At 47.7% G+C, this 27,093-nt stretch overlaps 1 protein-coding gene across 2 annotated transcripts in view; it reads left to right on the top strand.

The window, feature by feature from the left end:
* RPN2 (ribophorin II) overlaps positions 1-27,093 on the top strand; it is a 514,179-nt gene that overhangs the window by 484,926 nt on the left and 2,160 nt on the right. The window contains exons 15-17 of one of the 2 annotated variants that reach the window (XM_069652294.1): positions 2,056-2,131; positions 13,785-13,914; positions 14,122-14,210. In XM_069652294.1, coding sequence (XP_069508395.1) covers positions 2,056-2,131; positions 13,785-13,914; positions 14,122-14,173 — 258 coding nt within the window. In that variant the 3' untranslated portion in view covers positions 14,174-14,210. The remainder of the gene's footprint in view (positions 1-2,055; positions 2,132-13,784; positions 13,915-14,121; positions 14,211-27,093) is intronic. The other variant, XM_069652295.1, reaches the window with a different exon arrangement.

Below are 27,093 nucleotides of genomic sequence, written 5' to 3'. Positions count from 1 at the left end.
GGAATATTCATGAGCATGTGAATCCATGCCAGACCCATGCTGGAGAACAACAGTTACAGGTAAGTAACTTGTTCCATCTCCTCCGATGAAACTGCCTTGCCCGTCCAACATGTTGTCTCAAGACAAAGGGGAGACACTTCACCCATACCCGCAAACCCTGAACTTAGCGACCTGGCTCGTGAGGTCATTGAGTTCGGGCCCTGCAACTCCCTCCGAGATGTATGGACATACTCGGAGAGGCAAGGAAACGTAATACACGATATTGCTATTCCAGTAAGTGGAAGCGTTTTGTCATCTGGTGCAATTCTAAGAGCATCAACCCCATTGACTGCTCTCTTACCCATATTGTTTTGTACCTGACTCATTTACTAGACAGGCCTGGTTTTTAACTCTTTAAAGGTTCACTTAGTTGCTCTTTCAGCCTACAATACGTCACAACAGAAGGTGTCGTGGTGGAAGATACCAGTTATTAAGGCTTTCATGGAGGGAGTAAAGAGAATTCACCCTCCCATTTCTAACCCGGCTCCCAGATGGGACCTAAATGTGGTGTTGTCTAGACTTATGGGGTCTCCGTTCAAGCCCATGCATGAAGCAAGTCTTAAGGATCTCACCTACAAGACTGCCTTTTTAATAGCTATTACTTCCATAAGAAGAGTCGATGAACTACAGGCCCTCTCAGTTCTAGACCTCTTTGTTACAGTTCACAGATATAAGGTGGTTCTGTGCACTCACCCTAGGCTTGAGCCTAAATTCATTTCAAGGTTCCATGTGAACCAGTCCATAGAACTACCAACGTTCATTCAGAACACCTCAAGCATGGGAGAAAGAAGCCTGCAAACACTGGATTTACGCAGGGCAGTCATGTTCTACATGGAAAGAACTAGACCACTAAGAAATACAAATCCGTTTTTTGTTTCAGTGGCAGCAGGTAGAGCGGGAGACCCTGTTTCCAAATCTACTATCTCAAGGTGGATTGTCAAATGCATCACACTCTGTTTCTCTCTTGCTAAGAGAGAACTGCCCTTCAAGCCTAGAGCACACTCTACTCGAGGCACAGGGGCTTCCATAGCATTCATTGTAAATGTTCCTCTAGAGTCCATTTGCAGAGGAAGGGTGGGCGCATGTGAATCTAAGCAGATACAATAATCAGAAATGCTTTTACAGTAAGTAATGCATGTCTTCTGATGCTTGTTAATCTGCTTAGAATCATATGCTGTGCATAGACTAGCGAGCAGAACCGGAGTTGGAGGTGGGTTGTGAGAAGGAACAGTAGCGAAAAGATGTCTTATACTGCTTGTCCCACCTGACAATCAGACCTAGACTAAGTGTCTAAGTGGGCTTTAAAAGAATACATTAGTACATCAATGGCTACCATAAAAGATGCATTGGGCTACTAATGCAGTAAATAGACTTTCACCCTTGATGATACCCAAACTAATTTGCAGCTTCAACCAGCCACGCCCCAAATCCATGTAGGGTGATTTAATCGACCATGGACAAAAATGGGCTGCTTTAAAGCAACCCTGGCTTGCAGCCTTTTGGGCTACCAACGAATAAATGTACTAAAAACATTTTGCAGGGGATTTCAGCAGAGGTCAATAACACTGCAAAAAGCAATCAAAGATCCAATAGATGTGGGGACATGAGCAGAAAGGTCAGGAGACCCTATAAAGGATCACCAGATCCTCCAAAATATAAATCTACCTGAACAATGACCAACTGGGATTCATGAAGTCATATTATTTTTTTTTTTAATGCTGCTGTGGCAAACGTATGCAATATGTCAGCGAATTACTAAAACCAGTACCCCTAAATTATTGTATAACGAAGCCATCATGGAGTGTTTTCTGTAACTACGATGTTTAGCCAACCCAAGATTTCTGATTTTCTTTGTATCCTGTGTCTTGTCTAGTCAGGATTTATGGTGGACACCCTGAAGACTTAGTCACATAGTAGGGAGGCATTTGTTGAGTAGTAGGTGGGGATTAATACAGAGTCGAATATGGACTAGTGAGTATCATTTAATTTGTCGATCTGACCTTTTTGTTATTTCAGTGGATCAAGATTGGCGCCAACATCTCCAACTTCAGTTTTGCCCCAAGCACCATTATCTTCCACCTGGGACATGCTGGTGAGTACTTTAAGGTTCTTCAGATGTTTGTTACCTGAGCAGTCGACAAACCGGATCCAAAGTGACTTGGATTACCAGGGCCGTTTAGGGGTGAGCAAACCAAGCAGCTCCCCTGTGCACAGAGAGTACTGATGTGTTTACCGGTTGCCAGACATTTGGTCGAAAAGAATTGGTCGACCAGACAAATGGTCGAACCAATTTGGTCGAAAACCAAATGGTCGAATTTTCTTTTTTATTTTTTTATTTTAACCCTTTTTTTTTAATTTTTTTGGGGGGGTCCCCCCAACCCCTTTTTTTTTCTCTAAAAACCCCTTTTTTTACTAAACAAAAACCCGAAAAATAAATATATAAATAAAAAAAAATCGACCATTTGGTTTTCGACCAAATTGCGTCGACCAAATTGCAGTCGACCAGTTTTTATCGACCAATTGACTGGACACCGTGTTTACCTACATAACATAATAATTGTGCAGCAATATAGGATAATATCCTTTTCTGGCTACTTCATTTCAATGTCACCCTACTCCCATATGCAAGAGGTATAACCTTTGTTCATGTACAATCCCAAACATTTGCACCTCTTTGTTGGTGTAATTGTGCCTGAAGTTGGATGGGGCCTGGCAAGGTGTTACCGTTAGCCCCCTAGTTACAGAATGTCTGGTGCTAAGGAGGTGCACAAATCTGAATGGGGCAGATAGTTGCAACTGGGTCACAAAGCGAGAAGTGGAGTAGACAGGGGTGGGGGGTGGCTGATGGGTAGAAGAGGGACAAAGGTAAAGGGAGGGAATGAATGAGAATATGATTTTATATAGTACACCGGGCAGTATGGCCGCAGGTGGAACAGAACGTTTAAAAACCATGATTAATAACTGAGGCATTCCATTTCCTAGAAAAATGAATACGTTTGTATTGTCTGTGAAAGCAACTAAGGATCTGTAATTTACGCAAATAAACGGGTAATGCAACCTAGAAGATGGGCCCAATCAGATAATATCTCCTACCACTCTTTGATTTGAAGGACTAACTTAGTGTGATGAATTCAGTGGATTAGTCTCCTCTCTTCAAGGGGGGGGGGGGGCAACACCTTTGGTACTAGGTAGGTGAGCCTAACACCCAGTAGGGAACAGGGCAAGCGGGAACCCACTGTGGGTGTCCCCGCTTGGAGGACAGGAAATCCCTAGAAAGGGATGTTATCCTCCCTTGCCTAGCTGTATGGGAGTTAAACTATATGATAATTTGAAACTGCCAGTACGGATGGCTGCTATGGTTTGGGACCCACCATCCTTGCATGAAATGGGCGAGCAGTGGGTGATAAAGAGCCAAACAGAACTGGTAAGAGTCACCCACTGAGCCAGAGAAGCATGGGAACCTCCTCCTGGGCTGTGTAGCAGGACTGGGACAGTGTTTGTCAAGTGTGGTGGACCGAGGCGTTGCAGAGCCCATGGAATGCTCACGACCACTGGTGGGCCAGAAGTGTTGGGTCCAGAAGAGTTTTTGTAGCAATGGTTGAGCAGCTAGCCTTGGTCTGAGGGACGAGGGCACACCGTACTCAGAGCATACACTTGGTTCAAGGAAAAACATACTCTAGCATTTATATATCGGTCAAAAGGTTTCTTTGGTGGGGTTTGTGTCTTGGTAAAGCGTTGTTTCTTACACAATTTCACACGGTTTCACCAATCTGCACCAGATGTTGCATACTTAGTGTTAGGGGCCTCTGGACATTAGTGGCTGTTAGGACAGTTTTTCTGAAGTCCAGCTAAGGGCTTAGTAAAACCATTCAACTGAGGCAGTACAAGACTCCACTCTTAGAAAAAGGCTGTTCCACCTGAGTTCAGGGTAGTGTTGACTGAGCAACCAGGCTTATCTTAGGGGTGAGAGAGGGCTGTATAATCAGTATAATGAAATTGTAATATACATGGTCCAAATAAACACAAACACTATGCATTGTAAAAAAATAAATGGTTTATTTAAATACAAGTAGGCTCAGATAAATCTTGGGGGAAATAAGTACCATCACATTATATATAACCACAATTCTAAAAACACACACTATGCTTTAAAGTTCACAGACCAAAGCATGGACCTTATTTAGCGAACGAACAGTAGTCTAGGTAAGTCAAAGCTTTTCATACACAATCAGTATAGGTCACACCTAATCTTGGGGAGTAAAACCATAAGTTAGTTTCAGAATACTTTACAGTAATACAAGGGTAATAGACCCTGCCGGTTATACCGTTGTGCTCAGCAAGAAATCACTTAGTAAATCAAGTGGACAATATATTTTTCTGAATAGTGGAACACTTAATTCTAGGAACAGTAAAAACCTTTAATTCTGATTCAGGATAAGTTATTCTAGGGAAGTTGGACCTTGGCGTGTAATTCAATTACAGTTGCTTTTCAGTTCACTGACTAAGGGAAGCAATAGAGAACACAGTTATACTCAAGGTAAGTACAAACTATATACTTTTGTAAGGAGCGACCAGCAACCTAAAAGATAAGGACAACTTATTCTGGAAAGGCTAATGGCAAGCCAGGGGAAGCAAGAGACGATTGGGGACAATCGTACAAGTATCCGAACAGGAATAATAAAGTGAAACCAACAGCATTACTTTTGGGAAGAGGGAAACCCAATTCACAGGTGAGTAAGTTAACCTATCTAATTTCTGTTAGAATGGCGAGACGACAGTTTCTAAGGAAAGTAAGGCGTCACTATGCCCCATGATTCAGTCCACCCCCAAACCCCTGCCCCCCTTCCGCGCATGCACGCTGCAGAAGGAAAAACCCCAGGAAGAGGCTAATCGCGCAGTAGAAAAATTAGCAAGGGCACACCCACAGGGTGATCCCACACAATGATTGTTTTTTTATTGTTTGCTTCTGTATATTTTTTTTAAAAAAGTAATTTAAGAGCCATCACTAGATGTCTTCTCGTTTGTACAGAAGCGTCAAGCCACAGAACTTCTGAGCGGGGATCGATGGGAGGGTCGATGTGGCATCTGTGGGAGAAGAATCCATAGAAAGATCATTACAGCGAGTAATTTCTCCTTCAATGGATTGCTTTTCTCCCGCAGATTCCTCATCTTGATAGACTCCCCAAACCGTTAGAATACCGGAGGAGGGCAGAACAAGCAGATTCTGTAGAACCGCACTACGAAACCGTGCATCGACTCCCTGTGCAACATCCAGGGCAAAGTGCTTGGTGAATGTATTTAAGGATGACCAAGTGGCTGCCTGGGATATATCCCTAACAGGAGCCCCTCTTTGAAGGTCTGTAGAGGCTGAAACCCCTCTGGTTGAGTGAGCCTGATACCCGCAGGAATCTCCCTGCCTGCAGATTAATACTCGAATATGCACAAGATAATCCAACATGACAGGGTTTGTTTAGTTGAATGGGCTACGAACAACTTGACTTTCAAAACTCAGATGTGCAAGCCACATAGAAGCTTAACACTATCTTAGGGTCAAGGCGGTGGAACCGCTCTTTCTCTTTCGAGGGATGTCGAGGAGGGTAAAAGACAGGCAAATCGAAACTCTTAAACCACCTGACCGACTTTCTCTTGAAAGAACTTTAGGAAAGGAGGTTTGTAGCACAAGGCTTGCAGTTTGCCAACCCTCATGGCAGATGCGATTGCGACCAAAAAGGCTGTTTTAAGGGATAACGGACGCAAAGAATATGAGTGGATAGGCTCAAACTGAGCCGCCATCAAGTATGTAAAAACCAGATTAAGATCCCAATCTGGGACAACAAGAGGTTGGCGTAAAACTTATTGAGAAGGCCCTTCAGGAACTGGGCCATGACAGAATAGTAAAGAAAGACTCTTGGTCTGGGGACCGCTTGAACACAAACGGGGCCACCAAATACCCTTTGACTGTGGTAACCTGAAGGCCTGACAAGGCCAGTGACAGAAGTAATCCCATCACTGTGGTGGTGGGGTAAGAGATAGGGTCAATCTCGCGGTCCCTGCACCACGCCTCAAATCTTCTCCACCTGCACGCATACAGAGGTCTTGTAGGTGATCTGCGTGCAGCCAACAACACCTCAAGTACCTTCTCTGAGAGGTCCCAGTCATACCGCATCCTTTCAAGAGCCACGCATGTAGGTTGAGGGAATCCGGGGTCGGGTGGAGTACTCGACCCTCCGACTGGGTCAGGCACTCCAGATGCTGAGGCAACCGGTGAGGCGGACAGTTGCTCAGATCCAAGAGATCTGAGTACCACGTTTTCCTCGCCCAATCCGGGGTGGTCATTATCATGGTTGCTCGGAATCTCTTCAACCTCCTGAGAAACCAAGGGATGACAGGAATTGGAGGGTGGTGGTGGAGGCATAGTGCACCAGTGCGCAGTTCGCTGGCAATTCCCCCCTCGAGCAAACCTGTTCGCACTTCCTACAGGACACTCTGGCAAACAGAACCTTTAGGACTTCCTGGCACACTTCCACTTGTGTGAGACCGTACTCTCCCTGCTCAGAGCATCCGCCAAGGTGTTCTCTGTCCCCGCCAGATGAACTGCCGAGACAGATTTGGTTCTCCCGTAACCAGAATCACAGCTGTATCGCCTTTGTGCAGAAGGTGTGGGAGTGCACACCACCCTGCTTGTTAGATAGTGCATGGCCACCGTGCTATCTGTCAGGATGAGGGCATGCTTCCCTCTGAGCAACGGGTCAAAGGCCCTCAGGGCGAACCTGATGGCCCGCAATTGTAGCCTGTTGATGTTCCACCGGGCTTCTGGTGGAGACCAGAGGCCGCTCACCTGAAAAATCCTCGTAGTGGGCGCCCCAACCCTTCACAGATGCTTCCGTGACTACTCTGGCCTGAGGGCATTAAGGCGATAATGGTTCCCCCACCAAGAGATTGCTGCACGTGTTCCACCAGCCGAGTTTGCAGACTACCTAGCTGGACACAGAGTTGATCCGTGAGTGCTCCCAGATACTGAGACCACTGGTTCATTAGGCGCCACTGAAGGGATCTCAAATGCAGCCTGGCCTCTGGCACTTGAAAAATACAGGAGGCCATGAGACCCAAAAGGCAGGGGGGAAGAAGCCGCTGGAAGGGCAGCGTGGTTCTGAAACAAATGCACCATCTGGACTGTGTTGCCGACTCTCTCCTTGAGTGGAAAAGCCTTCCCTACCCGAGTGTCTAGAACTGCTCCGATGAACTGGAGCCAAATGGGACTTCAAGTTCAGGGAGAAGCCCAGCCTGTGCAGTTGTAGACGGGTGTCTTCCAGATGAGACAAAACCTGACTTTCCCCGGATCAGCCAGCCATCCATGTACGGGAATAATTGGACCCCATATCTCCCGAGGTGAGCCGCGACTAATGCCATGAGCTTGGTGAAGACCATTGGAGCGGAGACAACCCAAAGGGAAGCACCTTGAACTGATAGTGCTTGTCCCCCATGAACTTCTGTGCTTTTGGTGTATCAGCACATGGCAATAAGCGTCCTACATGTCTATCGACACCAGCCAGTCCTGAAATTCGAGAGCGTGGAGAATTTCTCTCAACGTCCCCATCCTGAATTTGTCTTTCCTCAGGAACTTGTTTAGAGCCCTGAGGTCCAGGTTGGGACGGAGACCTCCTCCCCTTCTTGGGTACCAGGAAATACCGGCAATACCAGCCCCATCCTCTGTTCGGGAGGTACCTCTTCCACAGCATCCTTCGACAAAAGGGCTCTTAGTTCTTCTGGGAGCTCCTGTCCCAGTTGGATTGTGGGAGGTGGGGGGTCTGTCCGATGGTCTTTTGAGAAAGGGCAGACAACCCCACTGAATCAACTGCAGGGCCCAGGCCGAAGAGGTTATCTCCTGCCACTGGGGCCATTGCCCTAACAACCGTCCGCCAACCAGTGCTTTGTTGGAGGGGAAATCAAAGCAGCTTATAGGGCGCGGGCGCACCGGCCACTGTTGCTACTTGTTTGCCTCTATAGGTCCCTCTTCCCCTGCGGGGAAGCGAGAAGCCCCTCTGCCCCTGAATGACTTGCGGGAGCTGCGCATTGCTGCCCATAGGGTACGTAACACCTATAGCCCTTATCTCGGGAGGCAAAGCTCAAGGCGGGCATGGCTGGCTGCACCGCTAGGCCCAGTGATTTAGCAGCCAACTTGCATTCCTTAAACTTTTCCAAGCATTCGTCCGCTTTCTGACTGAAAAGAATGTCTCCCTCAAAAGGCATGTCCTGCAACTTGTTTAACATTTTTGGAGAAGACGGAAGGGTTCAGGTAGGCCTGCAGCCTCATTATCACTTCTGAACCCATTGAATGGCCAACGCAGTCCACTACGTCCATGCCAGTTTGCAATGACTGCTTGGCTACCTCCTTTCCATCTTCCATCAGCTGTAAAATCCTGTCCTGCATGGCACCCTCAGGGATGTATTCAGGAGCATGTTCCACAGCTTTCCATAAGCCGAAGGAGTATTTTGCGAATCCACAGGCTACGTTTATGAACACCTTCCTGGCCAGTGTATCTGTTGCCTATCTTTCTCTGTCCGTAGGCAGATTTGAAGTGGATGCCGCTGGCCAAGTGGAAATAGTGGCAGCCTGTATAACCAGTCCTTTCGGAGAAGTGTGTGTGGCGAGGAAAGAAGGGTCTCCTCTTGCCAGCGTATACTTCCCTGTAAAATTGGCGTTTACAGGGGGAATCGTACAAGAGTGCTGCCATAAGGAGGATAAAGGTGCTGCAATGGCTGGGTTAAATGGCATATTCTGCTCAAAACTGTGGGACCCTCGTCCAGGATATCAGTGAGCTCATAAGCTGGGAGAGATGTGGTAGAGGCCTTCATCTCAAGAATGTTGCCAACCCTGTCAACCAGAGCTCTGAACTTGACATTAGCATGGATGTAGGTCTGGTTTTGTTGCAATTCAAGGTCTGTAGAGATATCCAGGCAACTAGCATCCTGTAAACCTTGTGCCAGGGCCAATAGATTCGCTTGGTTGCCGAAGAAAATCGACGCTGCCTGCTCCCGTGTAAACTGGGTCGACCTGATCGATGCTGAAGATGGACTGCATAGAGACAAAGATCCCTGCTCTCGATAATGGCACAAACAAACCATCAGCGATTGTCGGCCCTGAGGCCTAGACCGCCGACTGAATAGGCTTCGAAGCCAAAGTGGTTTTCGATGCTGAAGGTTCTTTTAGTGCTGAGGGATGCTCAGACAACCGATGGAGACCCAAGCTACTCCTCACTGATGAGCCCCAACAAGGGCGAAACATGTTTGGGGATGCTTGTGGTCTCGTGCAGAAGGGATGTGGCCTAGCAGTTCGGGCTGGACTGCCCCTTTTGGGGTGGGGCCAAGCCTGATTTGCATATGGTCTTTCCCTTCTGTAATGGCTTGGCAGGCGAAGAACGGTGGTCTGGAGGGTTGCCCAGAGCATTGCCAGTGGTTAAGATTAATTCTAAACCTTCCAGCCATCACCTCTTTGTTTTTGCTATGTCACCCCGAGTGGGACGGGTATGCCCAGACGTGGGTCCCGTGCCTGCTGGGCCTAGAGACCCAAGCTACTCCTCACTGATGAGCCCCAACAAGGGCGAAACATGTTTGGGGATGCTTGTGGTCTCGTGCAGAAGGGATGTGGCCTAGCAGTTCGGGCTGGACTGCCCCTTTTGGGGTGGGGCCAAGCCTGATTTGCATATGGTCTTTCCCTTCTGTAATGGCTTGGCAGGCGAAGAACGGTGGTCTGGAGGGTTGCCCAGAGCATTGCCAGTGGTTAAGATTAATTCTAAACCTTCCAGCCATCACCTCTTTGTTTTTGCTATGTCACCCCGAGTGGGACGGGTATGCCCAGACGTGGGTCCCGTGCCTGCTGGGCCTAGAGACCCAAGCTACTCCTCACTGATGAGCCCCAACAAGGGCGAAACATGTTTGGGGATGCTTGTGGTCTCGTGCAGAAGGGATGTGGCCTAGCAGTTCGGGCTGGACTGCCCCTTTTGGGGTGGGGCCAAGCCTGATTTGCATATGGTCTTTCCCTTCTGTAATGGCTTGGCAGGCGAAGAACGGTGGTCTGGAGGGTTGCCCAGAGCATTGCCAGTGGTTAAGATTAATTCTAAACCTTCCAGCCATCACCTCTTTGTTTTTGCTATGTCACCCCGAGTGGGACGGGTATGCCCAGACGTGGGTCCCGTGCCTGCTGGGCCTAGAGACCCAAGCTACTCCTCACTGATGAGCCCCAACAAGGGCGAAACATGTTTGGGGATGCTTGTGGTCTCGTGCAGAAGGGATGTGGCCTAGCAGTTCGGGCTGGACTGCCCCTTTTGGGGTGGGGCCAAGCCTGATTTGCATATGGTCTTTCCCTTCTGTAATGGCTTGGCAGGCGAAGAACGGTGGTCTGGAGGGTTGCCCAGAGCATTGCCAGTGGTTAAGATTAATTCTAAACCTTCCAGCCATCACCTCTTTGTTTTTGCTATGTCACCCCGAGTGGGACGGGTATGCCCAGACGTGGGTCCCGTGCCTGCTGGGCCTAGAGACCCAAGCTACTCCTCACTGATGAGCCCCAACAAGGGCGAAACATGTTTGGGGATGCTTGTGGTCTCGTGCAGAAGGGATGTGGCCTAGCAGTTCGGGCTGGACTGCCCCTTTTGGGGTGGGGCCAAGCCTGATTTGCATATGGTCTTTCCCTTCTGTAATGGCTTGGCAGGCGAAGAACGGTGGTCTGGAGGGTTGCCCAGAGCATTGCCAGTGGTTAAGATTAATTCTAAACCTTCCAGCCATCACCTCTTTGTTTTTGCCCGGACAACCGATGGACGCTGTGGACCTTGGCCTTGCAGCCTTCTGGCCATTTCTGCCTAGTAGGTGTGACGCCCGAAGGTGTTTGTCGTCGACAGAGTTTGCTGGTCGGGGTCCTGGAGCCGCACCTACAGCCGCTTGCTGTTTAAACATTTTGAGCACAGAAGTTTTCAAGCTTTCCCCACTCTTCCCGAGTGGCTGGCCCTGCCAAAGGCTTACCTCGTTCCAATGACGAGCTGGACTCACGCCGATGGCGGTGGTGCCGCTGCTTCTTCTGTGAGGAAGACCGGAATGGCTCCTGGAATGGGACAGTTTTTTTGGTTGTCTTGCGATGACGTTCCTTCCCCTTGTCGGGGTGGGCTCCTCTGTCTCAGCCTCCGAAGACCAAACGAGAGACTGTGCCAGAGAAATGGCAGATGGTCGGCCCAAATCCAGTTTCCCGGCCCTCTCAAATAGGGATTTCGGCTGCATCTTTGCAGACGACACGCAGGCCTCTGTGTCATGACTAACACCAAGATACCACAGACAGACGACGTGGGGGGGTCTCTCACAGACATTTTGTACTTACTCACTGTAATGTAATAGCATTTCTGATGAGTGTATCTGCTTAGATTCACATGCTGTGCATTTAGTCCGACATCTAGTGGAAATCAGAGTATTGCATCTTTCTTTCAAAGATCGAAAGGGGACGTCGACATGGGCGTGACTAACACTATCCGTAACGTGACCTGTAGTGTACCCGGAATCCCTCGCATGTCGAGGTCTCTCGGCTTGTTTTTTCTGCCGTGAGGGAGCCTTATAGTCGGCGTAAGTGAGTACAGAAAAGAGAAGGTGTAAGAGGTATATGTTCCTGTTACTCCACGAGGGGAGGAAGGGTGGGTGCATGTGAATCTAAGCAGATACAATGATCAGAAATGCTATTACGTGAGTAATGCATGTCTTCGGATACTTGTGAATCTGCTTAGAATAACATATTGTGCATAGACTAGCGAGCAGTACCCAGAGATGGTGGTGGGATGTGTGAAGGAACAGTAGCAAAGAGACGTCTTAGCATCGCTTGTCTCACCTGAGAATCGGACCTAGAGTGTATCTAGGCAGTAGTGTTCTGTAAAGGTGTGTACAGAGCTCCAGGTTGCTGCTTTGCAAACAGAATCAAGAGGAACATTTGCAATGAATGCTATGGTAGACCCTGTGCCCCGACTAGAGTGTGCTCTAGGCGTGAAGGGTACATCTCTCTTGGCAAGAGTGTGACACAGTTTACGATCCACTTGTAGATAGCTGATTTAGAGACAGGGTCCCCTTCTCTACCAGCTGCCACTGAAACGAAGAACTGGCTTGTTTTCCTTAGTGGCTTTGTTTTTTCCAGGCCTTGAGACAGCATGTTGTACGGGCACGGCAGCTTCCTCGGAGAGGAGACTGACATTGCCATGAGATGGGAGAAACAAGGCCGGCGGGCCCACCAGAATCATTCTGACGGGCCTTGGTGCATCTTGTGCACTATTCTGTCGAACAGGGGAATTGGGGAGGGGGGGTTCGGGGGGAAAGGGGGGAGGGAGGTTCGGGGGGGGGGGTGCATAGACAAATTTCATGGACCATGTTATCCAAAGACCGTTCCCCCTTGGAGCGGTTCTGAGGGTACCTGGAGGCGATCTGGGCATTGGGTGTTCTCCAGAGTGGCAAATAAGTCTCTCATTGGGAAGCCCCATTCTGCGAAGATGTTGTGTACAATGTCGGGTAGGGGGAAAGTCTCTGCCGAGTAGGTCTGCCAAAAGACTGAGTCCTCATAAGTATCCTCCTGTGTTGGGTCCTCTGGGACATCCAATATATCTTCCTGGTGTCTCTGTGCAGAGATGGGTAATGTCTGTAGTTTGTAAGGAATGGGGCAGGAGTCCTCTTCCCTCGGTCTTTTTGGTGTAATGTGCCTGTCAGAAAAGTCAATAAACTGGGCCATTTTGTCCATGTATTGTTCAAACCTCTACTTAGTCCATAGGGAAGAGGCAGAAGTCTGGAGGTGGAAAAGGTTGCTCAGGAGGGGGAAGATTTTCCCCAACAAGGCCTTAGACAGAGTTGTTCAGAATACTCCTCTTGACGAGAAGGGGGTGCTCAGTGGCCAATGAAATAATAGTTGCAAGGTATTTTTCAGCAGTTGTATCGAAGTTCTCAATGCGCCTGTAGTCGTAAGACTGGATGATGGCTATCTATCAAGATGAGGAGTCTGTGGGAGAAGAATTCATAGAAAGATCATTACAGTGAATAATTTCTCCATTTATCCACTAATTTGACCTCTTAGAAACCCAACCCAGGGCTGATTCTAAAATTTCCTTTAACATATACATTGAATTGATGGTTCTAGGTCAAATGTTCGAATGCAAATGATCGAATGACAAGTGTCGAGTCAATCTGACCGGAAAAAAGGAACCCCCGTTTTTGGTGTTAAAATACCTTTTTTTACCTATACTAAAGCAGCAAAAAAAATTCGACCTTTTTGTTTTCGGTCAAATTGACTCGACCCTTTGATCATTCGATCATTTTAGTGTCGAACATTTGACCGGACACCTGAATTGATGACTGAATTGTCTTGGCAGTAGACAAGACTGGTCATTCTCATGCAGTTCTCCAAGAAGAAGTAGCAGTTATTTGTATCTTAACTGCTTCCATTTTAAAAAGAAAAAGTATATTTCATTTGTAGCCACCATCACAAGAGCCTGTAGAGTTCAACTGTAAGATGCCCTCTACTTGAGGATGTGTAAATCTCAAGTACAGCATATGTATGCTGTTGGTCACCATTTTGTTGTTGATATGCATTTGCCTGCATCAGAAGGATCCTCTCTTAAGATGGTATATGATTATTTACTTGAATCTTTCATATTATGGGCTTTGATTGTGAATAAAGACTGGCCTTTAGGCTCCATTGGCATAAACTCAGCATATGCTTTCTCCATTTACAGCAATGTTGGGACTTATGTATGTCTATTGGACACAGCTAGACATGTTTCAGACTTTGAAATACCTTGCCATCCTGGGCACCATCACTTTTCTGGCAGGTAATAGAATGCTCGCCCAGAAAGCAATTAAAAGGTAAGAACATGCTTGGCCTCTTGCTCTTCATTTACATTTTTAAAAAACTCATAACCTGCATGCACAAAGCGATATTTGCTTGTTTCTAACAAAGGCTCTCTTCTGCTTTATATTTTTTGATGATTTTCCTGTTTCTTTTTCTGGGCAAGCACCCTTGTGCTTCTGGCTGTCCTCTGACACTTTCTCTCCTCCTTTCCTTTTTGGCAGGATTGCGGCAGAGCAGAGCAGTAGGTTGGCAAAGTATAGAACGCTCCGGTAAACAGGGTTTGCTATAGAATGAGAAGCTCTTCAGTAAAGTAAGGGCATGTTTCAGAACTTGCTGGGTCACACCTTACCATGCTATTCCTCAACAACATTCATTCCCTAAACACTCATGTCCCTTTCTGCCATCTCTAGTTCTCCTGTTCTACCTGTTGGCACTAGTATATGATGTGGTTGACTATTTAGTGCAAAGCAAAGGCCCAGTTCGAAATACATTTTCAATAATACAATAAAGGTTTGAAATGTTGAAGGCCCATTCATTTTCAACTTCATTGCTCCCACCCAAATCTTCTTGAAGTAATCAAGTAATGGACTGGTCTTTTGTCCCAAACATGTAGCTTGTCTGTAAAACGGTCATGTCTTCCTGTAATCCAGAGCTGTGTATGATGTTACTTCTTTTTCTGTCTAATCTTTGCTTGCTCCTTATTTATTAAATATTTATTTCCTGCTGCAAATTATGTCAAACCTTGATGTTTTGTTTTTATAATTTGACATTTCAACCCCACACTACTGTTCCATGTGCCTAACTGTCCCTCATGCCACAACATTTGTAACTTGTTTTCTTTTGTGAACACACTATTAAGCCTATGAGGGTATACTCCTCTTGTTGTATATTGCAACCCAGTACAATCTAACAAGCCTGCAGGTTTGAGAGAAAAGTAGGTTTTTGTTGGGTAAACAGGGGCTTTCTAGCTATTGTTGGCTCCCCAAACTTCTTTTTGTGATGCACTCGGTCCCCCACTCCTTCCCCAATGGATACCATCCAGGTCTCATTGGGGATACTTCTCTTTAAAGTGTGTGCCTCCTTAGCATTCCTTATGTCTCACAAGGTGGGGTTTGCCAGAATGTTTCCCCTTACTTGCACCGTAACCTCTTAGCCACGAGCCAGAATGAAGGCATCGTCTATGTCATGTCATTGCTGCACCATGTGTGAAAACGTTCTTGCTCCCTTGGAGGGTCCTATAATAGAGTGGGATTTTTGTTTGAGCCCAAACCTTTGTGTGTGTTTACACGCATGTATGTACTGTGACCAGAGAAAATCTGTATAGTCCCTGCTGACCTGTGCGCCATCCAGGATCTCTGATGTACTTTGTGAGTGTGTAACTTGGGGGTGGTATATCTAGAATATCCTCTGGCATCCACAATCCCTGTGTTTTGCCTATGGCGGATTTAATGTGGCCTCCAGCACTGATTGGGATGCTGCATACATCCCTTCCATCACTGGATCATGACCTGAACTGGACCATTCACCAGGTTAAACTGTATATTCAGGTTGTTGAGATTGCAGGAAAACAATAGAGGGCTGTCGTGTTCCCCCCCCAATGGTGGTAACGTCCCTCATGGGCATACTGAGGAAATATGATGTGGGGTTTGAATCATATGCAACGATGCACAGATCTATCTTAAAGTGGATCATTTTGGCATAGAGTGGATTAGTGCCTGGAGGAAGTGGGGTTTGGATGTCCCAGAACTGGCTGCAGCTAAATCCAAGTAAGACAGTGGTAGCAATCTTGGGTCCTAAACATCATCGAAAGGGATCATAGTGTCGTCCTCCGCCTTGTTCCATGGGTTAAAGTCCTAGCTATGCTTCTACGATTAAGAGCCTGGGCTGCATCTGGCAGTCCAACCTAGGCTGTGAAAGCTAGGTGGGAGCAAATCTACAGTCTGCATTTTACTCCTTAAGCCTGTTGCGTTTTGCCCTGCAATAAATTCTGTGGGATGATCATGCAATCGTAGTTGGGACATTGATTAACGCCCAACTCGATAACGGAAACAGCATGTCAGTGGGCATCCAATAATTTCTGACTAGTCTCCAGTAAACCCAAAATGCAGCTGTTAGATTAATCTTTAAAGCCCCTAATAACCTCTGTCTCAGCATTGCGACACTCCCTTGACCGTTTAAGGAGAGAATTGATTTTAAGATCCTTTGTTTGGTCTTAAGATGTTTACATCATCTGGCTCTGATCTATTTGGCTAAGAAGCTGATTTAGTACCATCTGTGATGAATCCCATGGACACATCCCTGTTTTCCTGGCGTCACCTCCTCTCATGTGGCCAGGGAACGGCATCCGTTACCTGATTCTGACCCTGGGGGTTGCTGTATTAGGAGGATCACATGGGGGGGAGACTACCTCCGGGAAGATATGCTGACTCCATCGGGTGAGGCGCAATATCTTCCCCTTTCTCACAAGGAAGGCCCTTTACCCAGGACCCTTTTCCATGAAGAAGGCCCCCTAATACCAAAGACTCTCATGGCATACTGCCAATTGCTTGTTCCTCCCAGTGCCTACCTACAACACAAATGCACACAAAGCCAACGCAACATTTTTTTCTTCTTAAGTACCTTTTTGTTAAATCGGTAAGAACTGTACATTAACTCCCATGGACTTTAACGCCCAGAATTCCCCCAAGTACTGAGATGAGGAGGATGCAGGAGTTTGAACGAAATACCAAAAGCCTAAAACCTTATGTGCAGTCTAGTTTTTCCAAAGCACCTGTGCACGGGACAATTAAACCTGTTGAGCAGACTATTCGAGGAAGCAATACCGGAGGAGACTATGGCCCCAGTCCCTGAGCTCAGGCACCACGTACTGGTGTGGCAGAGCAGGCTGTCGCATGAGGGAGGGACGCTGTACCAGAGACAGAAGTGCTGTGGAGATGCTGGGAGCTGCGAGAAAGACTGGGCATTTGAGAAGTCAAAAGGTGGCGTTCTCCATTCTAGGGGGTGCCTGGAAGCAGATGAGTGACAGCAGAGCCGCGGGGGAACCAGCAGAACGTCTACACACTCCAATTTGGAAAGTGGGAGAAAGCAGCCTGCAGCAGAAGCCCGAACCGGGGACCCTGGAGAAAGCCTGTGAGCCTACCCAAAGCCAGTGGGGACCGTGGGGTGTGCCAGCACCCGCGCCAACAGTAGTATGAATCTAATACCATTGAAGAATTGTTTGAATGCAGACAAGGCAAAGTACAACCCCCAATGAACTATGAAAACCTAAAGTACAAATGTGGGGCAAACTTTAGCACAAACCTGAAGTCCTGGCAAACAAGATACCAGGCAACTGAGAGATATAAATAAAAGTCCTGGCAGGGGAGGATACCAGAAAGTTGACATTGCAGAAAGAGCCCTGGAAGGAGAGTACTCAAGGCAGTGGGCATAGCATAAGGGAACCTGGCTGGAGAGTATACCAGGCAACTTGCAAGCTCCAGAATTATTAAAGCAACACTGTGTTGGCTCAATCAAGAAAAGATTGGCGTTTGTTTTCTTAGCCAAAGAAAGATTGGTGCCGATTCTTCCAAATAAAGAACATTTTATTAAAAACAGTCACAGAAGTTCTTTTTTTGAAACGTGAACCCTGTGAAGCAAAGCAGGAAACTAAGTACGTGCTAGTAAAAAAACAGTTTTCACTCTACTCAAGAATCCAGGGAACCAAGGGCTTCCACCTTGGAGAACATTTTGTTTGGAATTATTCTTACTTCAGTTGTAAACACTGTTTGCCAGTTACAAGTTGAAGATATTTCCTAACAGTTTTATTAATTCTTTGTAGTGTGAGGGTCAGGATAGGACGTTTAGGACACAAGGATGGCTTTTCAGTTATTGACATACTGACACGCAGATGCTTAGGTTTATAGGTAGGGCAACTCCTTTAGCATAGGGCCAGAGAGTCATTTTCCCAACCCTTTTCATTTAATAAATATCTTTGATAAAAACCTGACAACCTTGTGTCCGGGTTTCATTTCTGACCCCGTGCACATCCCAATTGTCCTTTGCGTTCAAACTGTTACTGGTGGTGCCTCCCTCTAACTGCATTTTCAGAGTTGACAGACGTTTCACAGTTTATGGACCTAAACTGTAGAATACTCTTCCTTGGGAACATGAAGGAGCTGACCCAATTTCGTAAAGCCTTAAAGACTTCTTTGTTTAAATGATTTTCGAGAGATTCTTTTGATCCACCTTCGCATTCTGGACTTAACAAAATTGGAGTTTGTGTTGCTGTTCAGTCTGCCTGGCTCTGTGCGTTACAAATATATCAAATCTAACTCCAGAGTTCGCTCCGCATTAGACCAGATGGCCGGCTGGACACACGCGCATGCTTGGTGTTGAGCGGACCCCACGATGTGCAAGTATTGCTTGGGTATTTTGTTAATTGTGCATTTGTTAGGCGCTTATATAGTAAGTCAATTCTGTTTCAAACCACCCATAGGGGAGCAGGGAGGGAACTTGGGAATGAAACGCAACACATACAGTGGAAGATAAAGAAGAGTCTACTATGCCTTGTGAGTACTCAGAACGTGCAAGTGCAGCGAGAAGAGGTGGGGGTGCAGGGTGGGGGTTAGTTCTGGAGTATCCATGCTCATGGGTGAGCAGCAGCTGAAGTGCACAGTAAGGTAAGTGCTATGCAGCCTGGTGCCGCATTGGGGAGAAAGTGCAAGCCTACCAGATTAAGCCTGATGGGTGACTAGGCAAGTGCCGAGAGGTAGGTAGAAGCTAGGGCGATTGGGTATCGGAGGCAAGGTCCCCTAGGCATAAATAAGGGCCCTGGCAACCAATCACAGCGACTGCGATTCGCAGAGGAGGGACAAAGGGAAGGAGGTGAAGAGGAAAGTCTTGAGGGGTTTCCGGAATTTGTGGAAGTCCTGCTCAAGACTGAGAGGGAGGGGAGGCTGTTCCATAAGAGGGAGCCAGCTGAAGAAAGTGATTGGCCTCCAGCCCTCTGTTTAGTTAAATGCTTTACACACACTTGGTGCCACAGAGGTGTATAGGGAGAGTATTTAGTAAGGCAAAGTTGCAGGTAGTGTGGTCCCAGACTGCCTTGGGGATGATGCAGAGGGATTTGAATTTCATCTGTGCCGCAACTGGGAGCCAGTGAAGAGTTTATAGGGTGGGGGAGTTGCGGTCCATGTTCTTAAGGCCAGGGAGAAGTCTTGCTGCCCTTTTCTGGATAAGCTGCAGGAGACGCAGAGTGGCAGAAGATAGACTCAGGAGAAGGCTATTGCAGTAGTCGAGCCTAAAGAGAACCACGGCTCGGGTAACATTGATCTTGGGGAAAGTGAGAAAAGAGAGAATTCCTTTGAGAAGGAAGAGTTGAAAGTGGGACTTCTTGGCAATGTCCCGAGTGTGAGGGAGGAAGGAGAGAGATGAGTCGAAGATCACTCCAAGGTTTCTGGCTTCAGAGGAAGAAGCTGGGGAGGGCCCATAGAGGATGGGCCAGAGTCAGGGGAAAAAGACAGGGAGCCGGGGTCCAAAAGGGAATGATTTCAGTCTTTCTGACATTGAGGCAGAGATCGTTAGAAGTACACTTGGACTGGATGGCAGATATGCAGTCAGGGATGATGGAAGATGCTGGAGGGCCAGCAGGGAGTTTGAAAGAGTTGTGTGTCTGCATAGCACTGCAAGTCGGCGCAGAAATAGAAAATAAGTAATGCTCGTGTAGGGTAAGTGTTGAAGAGCGAGGGGGAGGGTTTTGAGCCCTGGAGGAAACCACAGGTGGAGAATGAAGTAGGTGAGAAGGTGCTTAAAATGACTGGGCGAACAGTCGGTTATGAAGGAGATGAACAGTCCAGTGCCCACTCCGAGGTACCAAGGGTATCATGGAGCCGTTTTATGAATGTGTAATGGTTGACCGTACCGAAAGCAGAGGAGAGATGGAGTAGGATGAGGACAGCTGGAGAGTTGAGTCCAGAGATGCAAGCTTTTTCACAGGTGTTCAGAAAAGCAGTTTCCCTACCTCTGGATGCTCGGAATCCAGATTGATGGTCATGGAGACCACCAATAAGTTCAGTGTGTAAGATAAGTTGTGGAAAGGCCAGCTTCTCCAGCAGTTTCCCAAGGAAGGGGTGATAGAAATAGGCCATAGTTGGCTGGACATGTATGGTCTACTGAAGGTCTTTTCACGAGGGGGGCGCATAATGAGGGAGTATGGGAAAGATCCAGTGGCAAAAGAGTAGTTGGAGAGATCAGGGGCAAGAGAGCCCATGTTGTCCTTGATGGTTCTGGAGGAGCAAAGGGAAACCTGTTTGGAAGAGACCTTCATGGAGCGGACAACTCTGGTGACTTTTTACGGTGTGACGGGGAAGAAGGAGCAGAAAGAGGGAGGAGAGTGAGAAGCCATAGGAGGCAATGGAGTTAGGGATGGGTTGGGCGGGAGGGTAGCAAAGGGTGCTCAGGATGTCCAGAGTTTTAGTGGTAAAGTGTGTGTGTCCAGTGTGTTGCAGAGGCCCTGGGACAGAAGAAGGGGGGGGGAAGGAAGAGACTGCTTAAAGGTTGGCTAGTTCCCAGCTGTGTTGTTGGATGCACCCGATACCCGTGCCTGGATGTGGGTCCTTTTCTTGGCACGGATGGAGAGTCTGTGCTGCCTCTGGAGCAGGCAGCAGGCCAATTTGTCAGCGGGTGATCCTGAGGTTTGCTACTTCCGTTCCACAGCTCTGCATTTGCGTTTTAGGGCTGCAAGTTCAGAGTCGTACCAGGTGTTGTGTTTAGAGGCAGCAGCTGACACTCGTTTCATTGGGCGGACGTTGGTGAACGAGGTTGGCAGGGCTTTTGGAGGGGAGAGGAGAGAATGGTCTGACCAAGAGAGTGTAGTGACCAGAGAGGGAGAGAGATATGCGCACTGCGACGTAGTCCAATTGGATGTTGAAATTGCCCACGAGGAGGAGATTAGAGGTGGTTGAGAGCAGGAAGGAACAGAAATCGGCCCATTCAGAGAGAAACAGGGTGGTAGTGCCAGTAGATGGTAGCAATGGTCAGGGAGGAGGAGGGAGAGATGTCCAGCTTGCAGACTAGGCTCTCAAAGGAAGAGTGGAGCTTGGTTGGTATGACGGAAGAAGGAATCCACTCAGGAAAGATTAAGGCAACCCCACCGCCAGCACAGTGAGGTAGTGGCTTCGAGATGATCTTGAAGCCATCAGGGATAAGGGAGTCAAAAGCAGTGGCTTAGCTGGCATTGGACCATGTCTCGGTAAGAGCGAGAATGTCGGTCAGTGTCTTCAAGAAGAAGGCAGATGCCGGCGGAGTGTTTGTTGGCTGAGCGGGCATTAAGAGTACCCAGGTGAAGGAGGTCTCCGCCTTCGAAGGTTTTCTGAGGTGGAGTACAGGACGTGGTACACCAGTCAGAGGGTGAGGGAAAGAGAGTGGTAGGGGGAGAGGCAGGTGGAGGAAGGAAGTTAATGAGGGACGGCAGGCGCCGGTTGAAGAGGAGGTTGTTGGGTTGAGGACTCTGAACCAAGATAGTGCCTGTATGGTAGAAATTAATGATGCTGTATGATAAGCCATCCGAGAGGACTTCCCACTTGATGCCACCATTAATGGGAGAAGATGTGAAAGGGCGGAGAGTGGAGATGAGATGCAGAGGTCCATGGTTCTGGAGAAGGGACAGAAAAGAGGATATCTGTAAAGACCTGTCTGGAAGTTGCGCTGACATAGGTGTCTGCGATGGGTAGGCCAGGGTTCGCAGACAGTCTGTCTTTTTTGTACTTTTTAATTCCAGACTTCACAGACTTCAGTGTAGCAGTTGGAGAAGATGGGTGAGATGGTGAGAGACATAGGGGCAGCAGAGGTTAGTTGATGAATGAAAGAGTGGCTGCACAGCCCAGTTCTAGCTAAACTCACCAGGTGACCTAGTCGTCACAAAATGCACAAATGCAATAAAAAAGGGACATTTGAATTTCAGGAACCAGAGGGCACAAATTCAATGCAAGGGCGCAGTGATGTAGAAGCACACACACCTAGATTCAAATGTCAAAAACAGTGGCACAGATGCAATGCAAAGATGGCACAGAGATGTAAAAGCACACACACCTAAAGTCGTAATTCAAAAACGGGGGCACCATGCACTGAATGATGAAGTAGGCTAGGCCATGCAAGGAAGGTAGAGTAAAAGGGCACAGTAATTGGTTTAGACAGTGGAGTAGGCAATGGAAGATTTCATCCATCGCTCACTAGTATATCTGCAGGGAGTGTAGAGGTCCAGGAGCCCAAGTTCATGGTGGAGCCATATACAAGTTTGGAGGCTGATTCATAGCGGGGGGTGGGCGGGTGCAAAGGAGGACCTCAGGCCCTCTTCGCCACGTACAGGCTCAGACAGGGGCTTTGGAGAGTGGGCCTTTGTGTTGGGGGGGGGGGGGTGTTTGCCGACCGGTTACTGATTGGGCCTAGTAGCAGGGATCGGCCAATCACAGCAGTGCCTGCAGATGAGGCACAGGCACTCCAGTGCGTGAGGCTTCCAAGGCGGCCGTGATGGAAGGAGGCCAAGATGGAGGAACAATGCAGGCAGGTTGAACTCTGGTTAATAAGAGCACAAGGCAATGAATTCAGCACAAGTGGTGGGATGTAGAAGGTGGAATCCTGCAATGCTGACAAAACGGGACAATTAAACTTTATCAGCGCTCGATGTAACGCGCCGTAGGGGCCCATAAAAAGCATCAGGGTTCACCTTGCTTGCTGGTATTGCCAGAATTATTCAAATCCTTATGGAGATGTAAGCTGGGCTCAGTGCTGGAGCGAAGGCAGTGCTGAGAGGAAAGGACTGTGCTGAGGGTAGCAGAATGCTAATGGACTTGAGCACAAAGGCTTCCTCTGAAAGCAAGAGAAATACTTGTTGGAGTTGTTCCTTGGGAGGGAGGCCGAGACAAATGGTATCCAAGAGAAACGAAGCAGCTCCCAAACACCAGCGGAACCAGGATGTACATCAGGTGGGGAGGAACCGGGATGTGCCATTTTGGAGACAGGACTGCGCCTTAAAGGAAAGTTGGCCACTGACCAGTTTAGCAGCTTAGATGCACAATGTGATTGGCTCACACACGTAGCCAATGCAGAGAACACACTCAAATGGCTAAAGAAAAGGGCCAATCAGAAATTGAGATAGAGAAGAAGTTGCAAGGTTGGTCTATGAAAGGCAGAATGGGAGCCTTGAACAGATGCCAGGATTTGGGTGGAGTGACGGCAGGAGAGGTGACAGTGACGCAGACAAGAGAAGTTAGCAAGTAGAATGAGAGGAGCTGAGACTGCAGGAGCAGTATCCCACCAAAACAGTTGAGGCTGAACTGGAGAAAGTGCCATGTTCTGCAAGCTTCACAGCTGCTTACACATCGGAGGAGAGGGTTCAGGAGCTGGGCCTCCTAGACTTGTTGAACCTATGAGCATGGATACCAGCAGGAAGGATATCCTATGCCTTATAGCGAGAAGGCCCTAAATCCCTTTGACAGCAAATTGAGGTTCCTTATGGCCTACTCAATGTGAACTGGGGCACTATAGCCACGGGTCAGTAAGAAGTGTGCCGGACTGGAATCTTTAGGTATGGTTTACAAATAGTAGGGTAGGGCAGTATATACATGTGTAGTAGTTATGTGGCAAAGAAGCAGCTGGGCACTATTTCATTGAAACTGAGCTGAGCCAAGAAGCAGCTGAATGGGTTCTATGTGATTACTGCGACCCCAGAACTTGATGGCCGAAAAAGACGAGTTTCTTTCCCCAACCCCCTTTACACCACATACATATACTGGGGAGGCCCCCCATACTTGTATTATATCCCATGCCCCCCCCCCCGCACATATGTGGTATAAATTGGGTAAAAAAAAGTCTGAATTTTCAGCAGTCGGAGTTCTGGAGGCGACATTTTGGTATGTCTGCTGAATGCTATACCCAGTAAACTTGGGTTATCTGGTTACCTGGTAGAGACCATAATCGCTAAAATAGACCCGCACTGCTCACTTTATTTGGTCCATCGTGACACTGTTTGAATAGAACTATCCCAAATGAGAAATCCTGTTCTATTGTACCCAAATATGAGTGGTTGGCCCCAGTGATACTTATCTGGGGGTGGTATTTCTGTGGATCTGAATTTGAGGGACAAGTGTGCACTCTCGTTTTGGTTCCCATTTCCCCACTGAGATCCAGTGGACATATAGTCCAATCCCTGTAATTACCTTTAAGTGACTATGGGCAGTGGATATCTGGTCGGGAATCTCTTCCTGGCGACTCATCATTGACTTGAAAGTGGGAGTTTACACCATTACCTTTGGGGAAACCGTTTTTCTGATCAATGTGTATTTGGACTATTTAAAAACTTGCCTGTTTGATTTAGCCACATCTTGTTTTGGGGGACATTTGGAATTCCTTAACCCTTATTCAAGTACTTAACTTGGAACTACCAGTCCCAACTCCCGCTTGTGTATGGATAGTGTCACAAGTCTGAGAGAATGCAGACCTACTAACACCAGAAACATTGGAAAGGTCTTTATTAAACAATAATAAAAAAAAACAAGACTATTGCATGAACATTGCTTCAGGATGGCTGCAACATAAACATTCTTGGGAGAGCTAGTCCTCGAACTTGGGATTATAAATGAAGGACAGCAAACAGAAAAAGGCATTCATAAAGGACCAGACCTGAAGGTCTCCTTTTTAGGTTGCTCTAGCATTCGGTCTTTATCACTTCTTCTGTGGACAATATGCTACTTTGCCTTTCACAGCAATTGGGGTTTCAACTTTTTGTTAAGTATCTCCAAATGTCCTCCACTTCACATGGGCTCTACTCAGTTACTTATCCCCCTCTTCTGGGGCTAAGGGGCTTGCTCCCTCTTGTCTTTTTTACTTGGCGATATGGAGCCCTGCTATAGTTCCCTGGTTACTCTCGCAGGGATGTAGTGCCTTGCTCACTAGTCCGCATTGAGGTATGTACTGCTTTGCTCACTAATGTTCTCTCAGGGATATAGCTCTCCTCATTGGAGCTCGCCTCTCTTGGGATCCTAGAGGTTCACCTTCTCTTCACCCCCCTCATTGAAGCGCACCCCCTCTTCTGGGGTTCTAGGCGGTCCTCCTATTTTCTAGAGCCAACCCCACTTTTGGGTTCAGGGGGCCTTTCTTCCTCTCACAGGAGCACGCCCCTCTTCTGTAGATCAGGGGACTCCCTGCTGCTGGGGTCGAGGGGTGGTTACATGAGTTCGATTTTTCCCTCTGAGGAGCCACAACTGTTTAAGGTGTCTCTCTGGATGTGGTAGTCTTTTGCCATAGCGTACCTTTCCCTAAAACGCTATGCAATCTTCTCTGGGTATTGGATCTCTAAACCTGATGTATCTTGGAAGATTTTGTCCTGAATACTTTGATTTTGTGCTGAGGCACTGGATCGCCTAATCTGAGTGGGTCCACTTTTAGGAAGTAGCCTGTTTGTTTACCTCTTCATGCATATCCTTCTTGTCTTATGCAGGCAGTTTCCCTATGATGTACCCTTCCCTGTGAAAAGTGATTCTGTGTTAACGTTTAACTCTTGTAACCCCTTGCTTCAAATTCAATCTGTAAACATGTAACCTTTGTAACCACTTGCTTGAAATTTATGCGCCCAGCTGCCTCAGGGTAATGTGCGCAATATAAATAAACAAATACCCTGTTTATTTGGGACCTGGTCACTTGATTACTTGTTTTCTCAGGGCGTTTGGGACTGGATGCAACATTTGAACTGCGATTTTATCATAAAATAAGTTAATAATTTATTTAAGTTGCTGGTTTGCCAGTAGTGAAATTTGATACTGAATAAACTAGAAGAGTGACTCTCCCCACCCCTGCCGACTGAATATTCTACTCTCGCATTTCCTGGACCATTTGGAACTGTGGCAAAGCTCTGCTTTTCCAGTAACCAGATGAAATTAATTTAACGCTATCCTGTGACGAAGTTGCATGTCGGATCCATGACTAGGAGAGTCGGGTGATCTGATGAGAGGGAGACCATTGCTTGGGTTTGAAGGTCTATCCCACGGGAGGCCCTGGCGGCTGGAGGGGTGAATGGTGAGAATGCCCTTGCCTGTGTTAAATTACCTGACCCTGCAATAGCTGGGCCCCTGAAAAAAAGATCAATGGTTACATGGAGATCAGTAACTATGTAGTCCCTCCTAAATGACCAACTCTTCAGAGTCTGACCATTCCTGCACCAAGTTGAGACTACAGAGGCAGAGATTGAGTGGTGTGTTGCCCTTCTATTGTTTAAGGTTCATATGTGTACATTTGATTGTTATAGATTTTCCTTATTCTAAAATCTGCAAGGAGCTGGCCAATCCTGCTGCAGTCTCTACCTCTCCTGTCCCTCTGCACGGCTCTGGCTTCTCATTTAATCTCTCAAACTCAGGACATCCTGTCCTCTCTTCCTCTCCCACTCTGCCCTCTACTCTCTGCTCTTCCTCTGGCCCTTCTTCGGCCACTTCTCCTCGCTCCTTCTCTGCCTTTCCTCTGTCCTTCCCAGACGAGGTTTTTAGACAAGTCCGGTCTATGAAAGCCTCGTCAACAGGTTCACCCCTGTCCCTCCAAAACCATCAAGGACCACATTGACACACTGGCTCCTGCCCTGGCGGACTTCTGTAACCACTCCTTTGCCGCTGGAGTCTTCCCTTCCCCCCCGAAGCACTTCCTTGTGCACCCTGTTAAGAAACCCTCTGCCGACCCTTCCTGCCCAGCTAACTACTGCACAATCGCCATCACTCCTTTCTTGAGCAAACTCCTGGAAAAGCTGCCCATCTCCCAGCTTAATCTTCACACTGAATCTGTTGGTTGTCTCCATGACCATCAGTCTGGCTTCAGAGCTGCCAGAAGCACAGAAACCGCTCTCCTGAAGACCTGCTCTCCAACCTCGATTCCAACACCCCTCTCCCCCCCCCCCCCCCCCCCGTGTCGTCATATTACTTGTTCTCTCTTCTGCCTTTGAAACGGTCAACCATGCCATCCTGCTCAACCGTCTCTGTGATAACCGGGGTATCACCGATCAGGCCCTGGCTTGGCTGACTTCTTACCTCTCTGATCGACCCTCCAAGGTCCAACTTGGGTCCTTCCTCTCTATCTTGATCTCTACCTGTGGTGTTCCCCAGGGGTCTAACCTCTCTCCCTGGCTGTTCAACCAATACCTGGCACTTCTTGCCCACCGCATTGCTGCTCTCTGCCCC

The sequence above is a fragment of the Ambystoma mexicanum genome, chromosome 3p, assembly GCF_040938575.1.
Source record: "Ambystoma mexicanum isolate Mex_15411 chromosome 3p, UKY_AmexF1_1, whole genome shotgun sequence".
In the NCBI taxonomy this organism is placed as follows: Eukaryota; Metazoa; Chordata; class Amphibia; order Caudata; family Ambystomatidae; genus Ambystoma; species Ambystoma mexicanum.
Note: the sequence above shows the minus strand (reverse complement) of the source record. Positions and strands in the feature narration are given on the sequence as shown.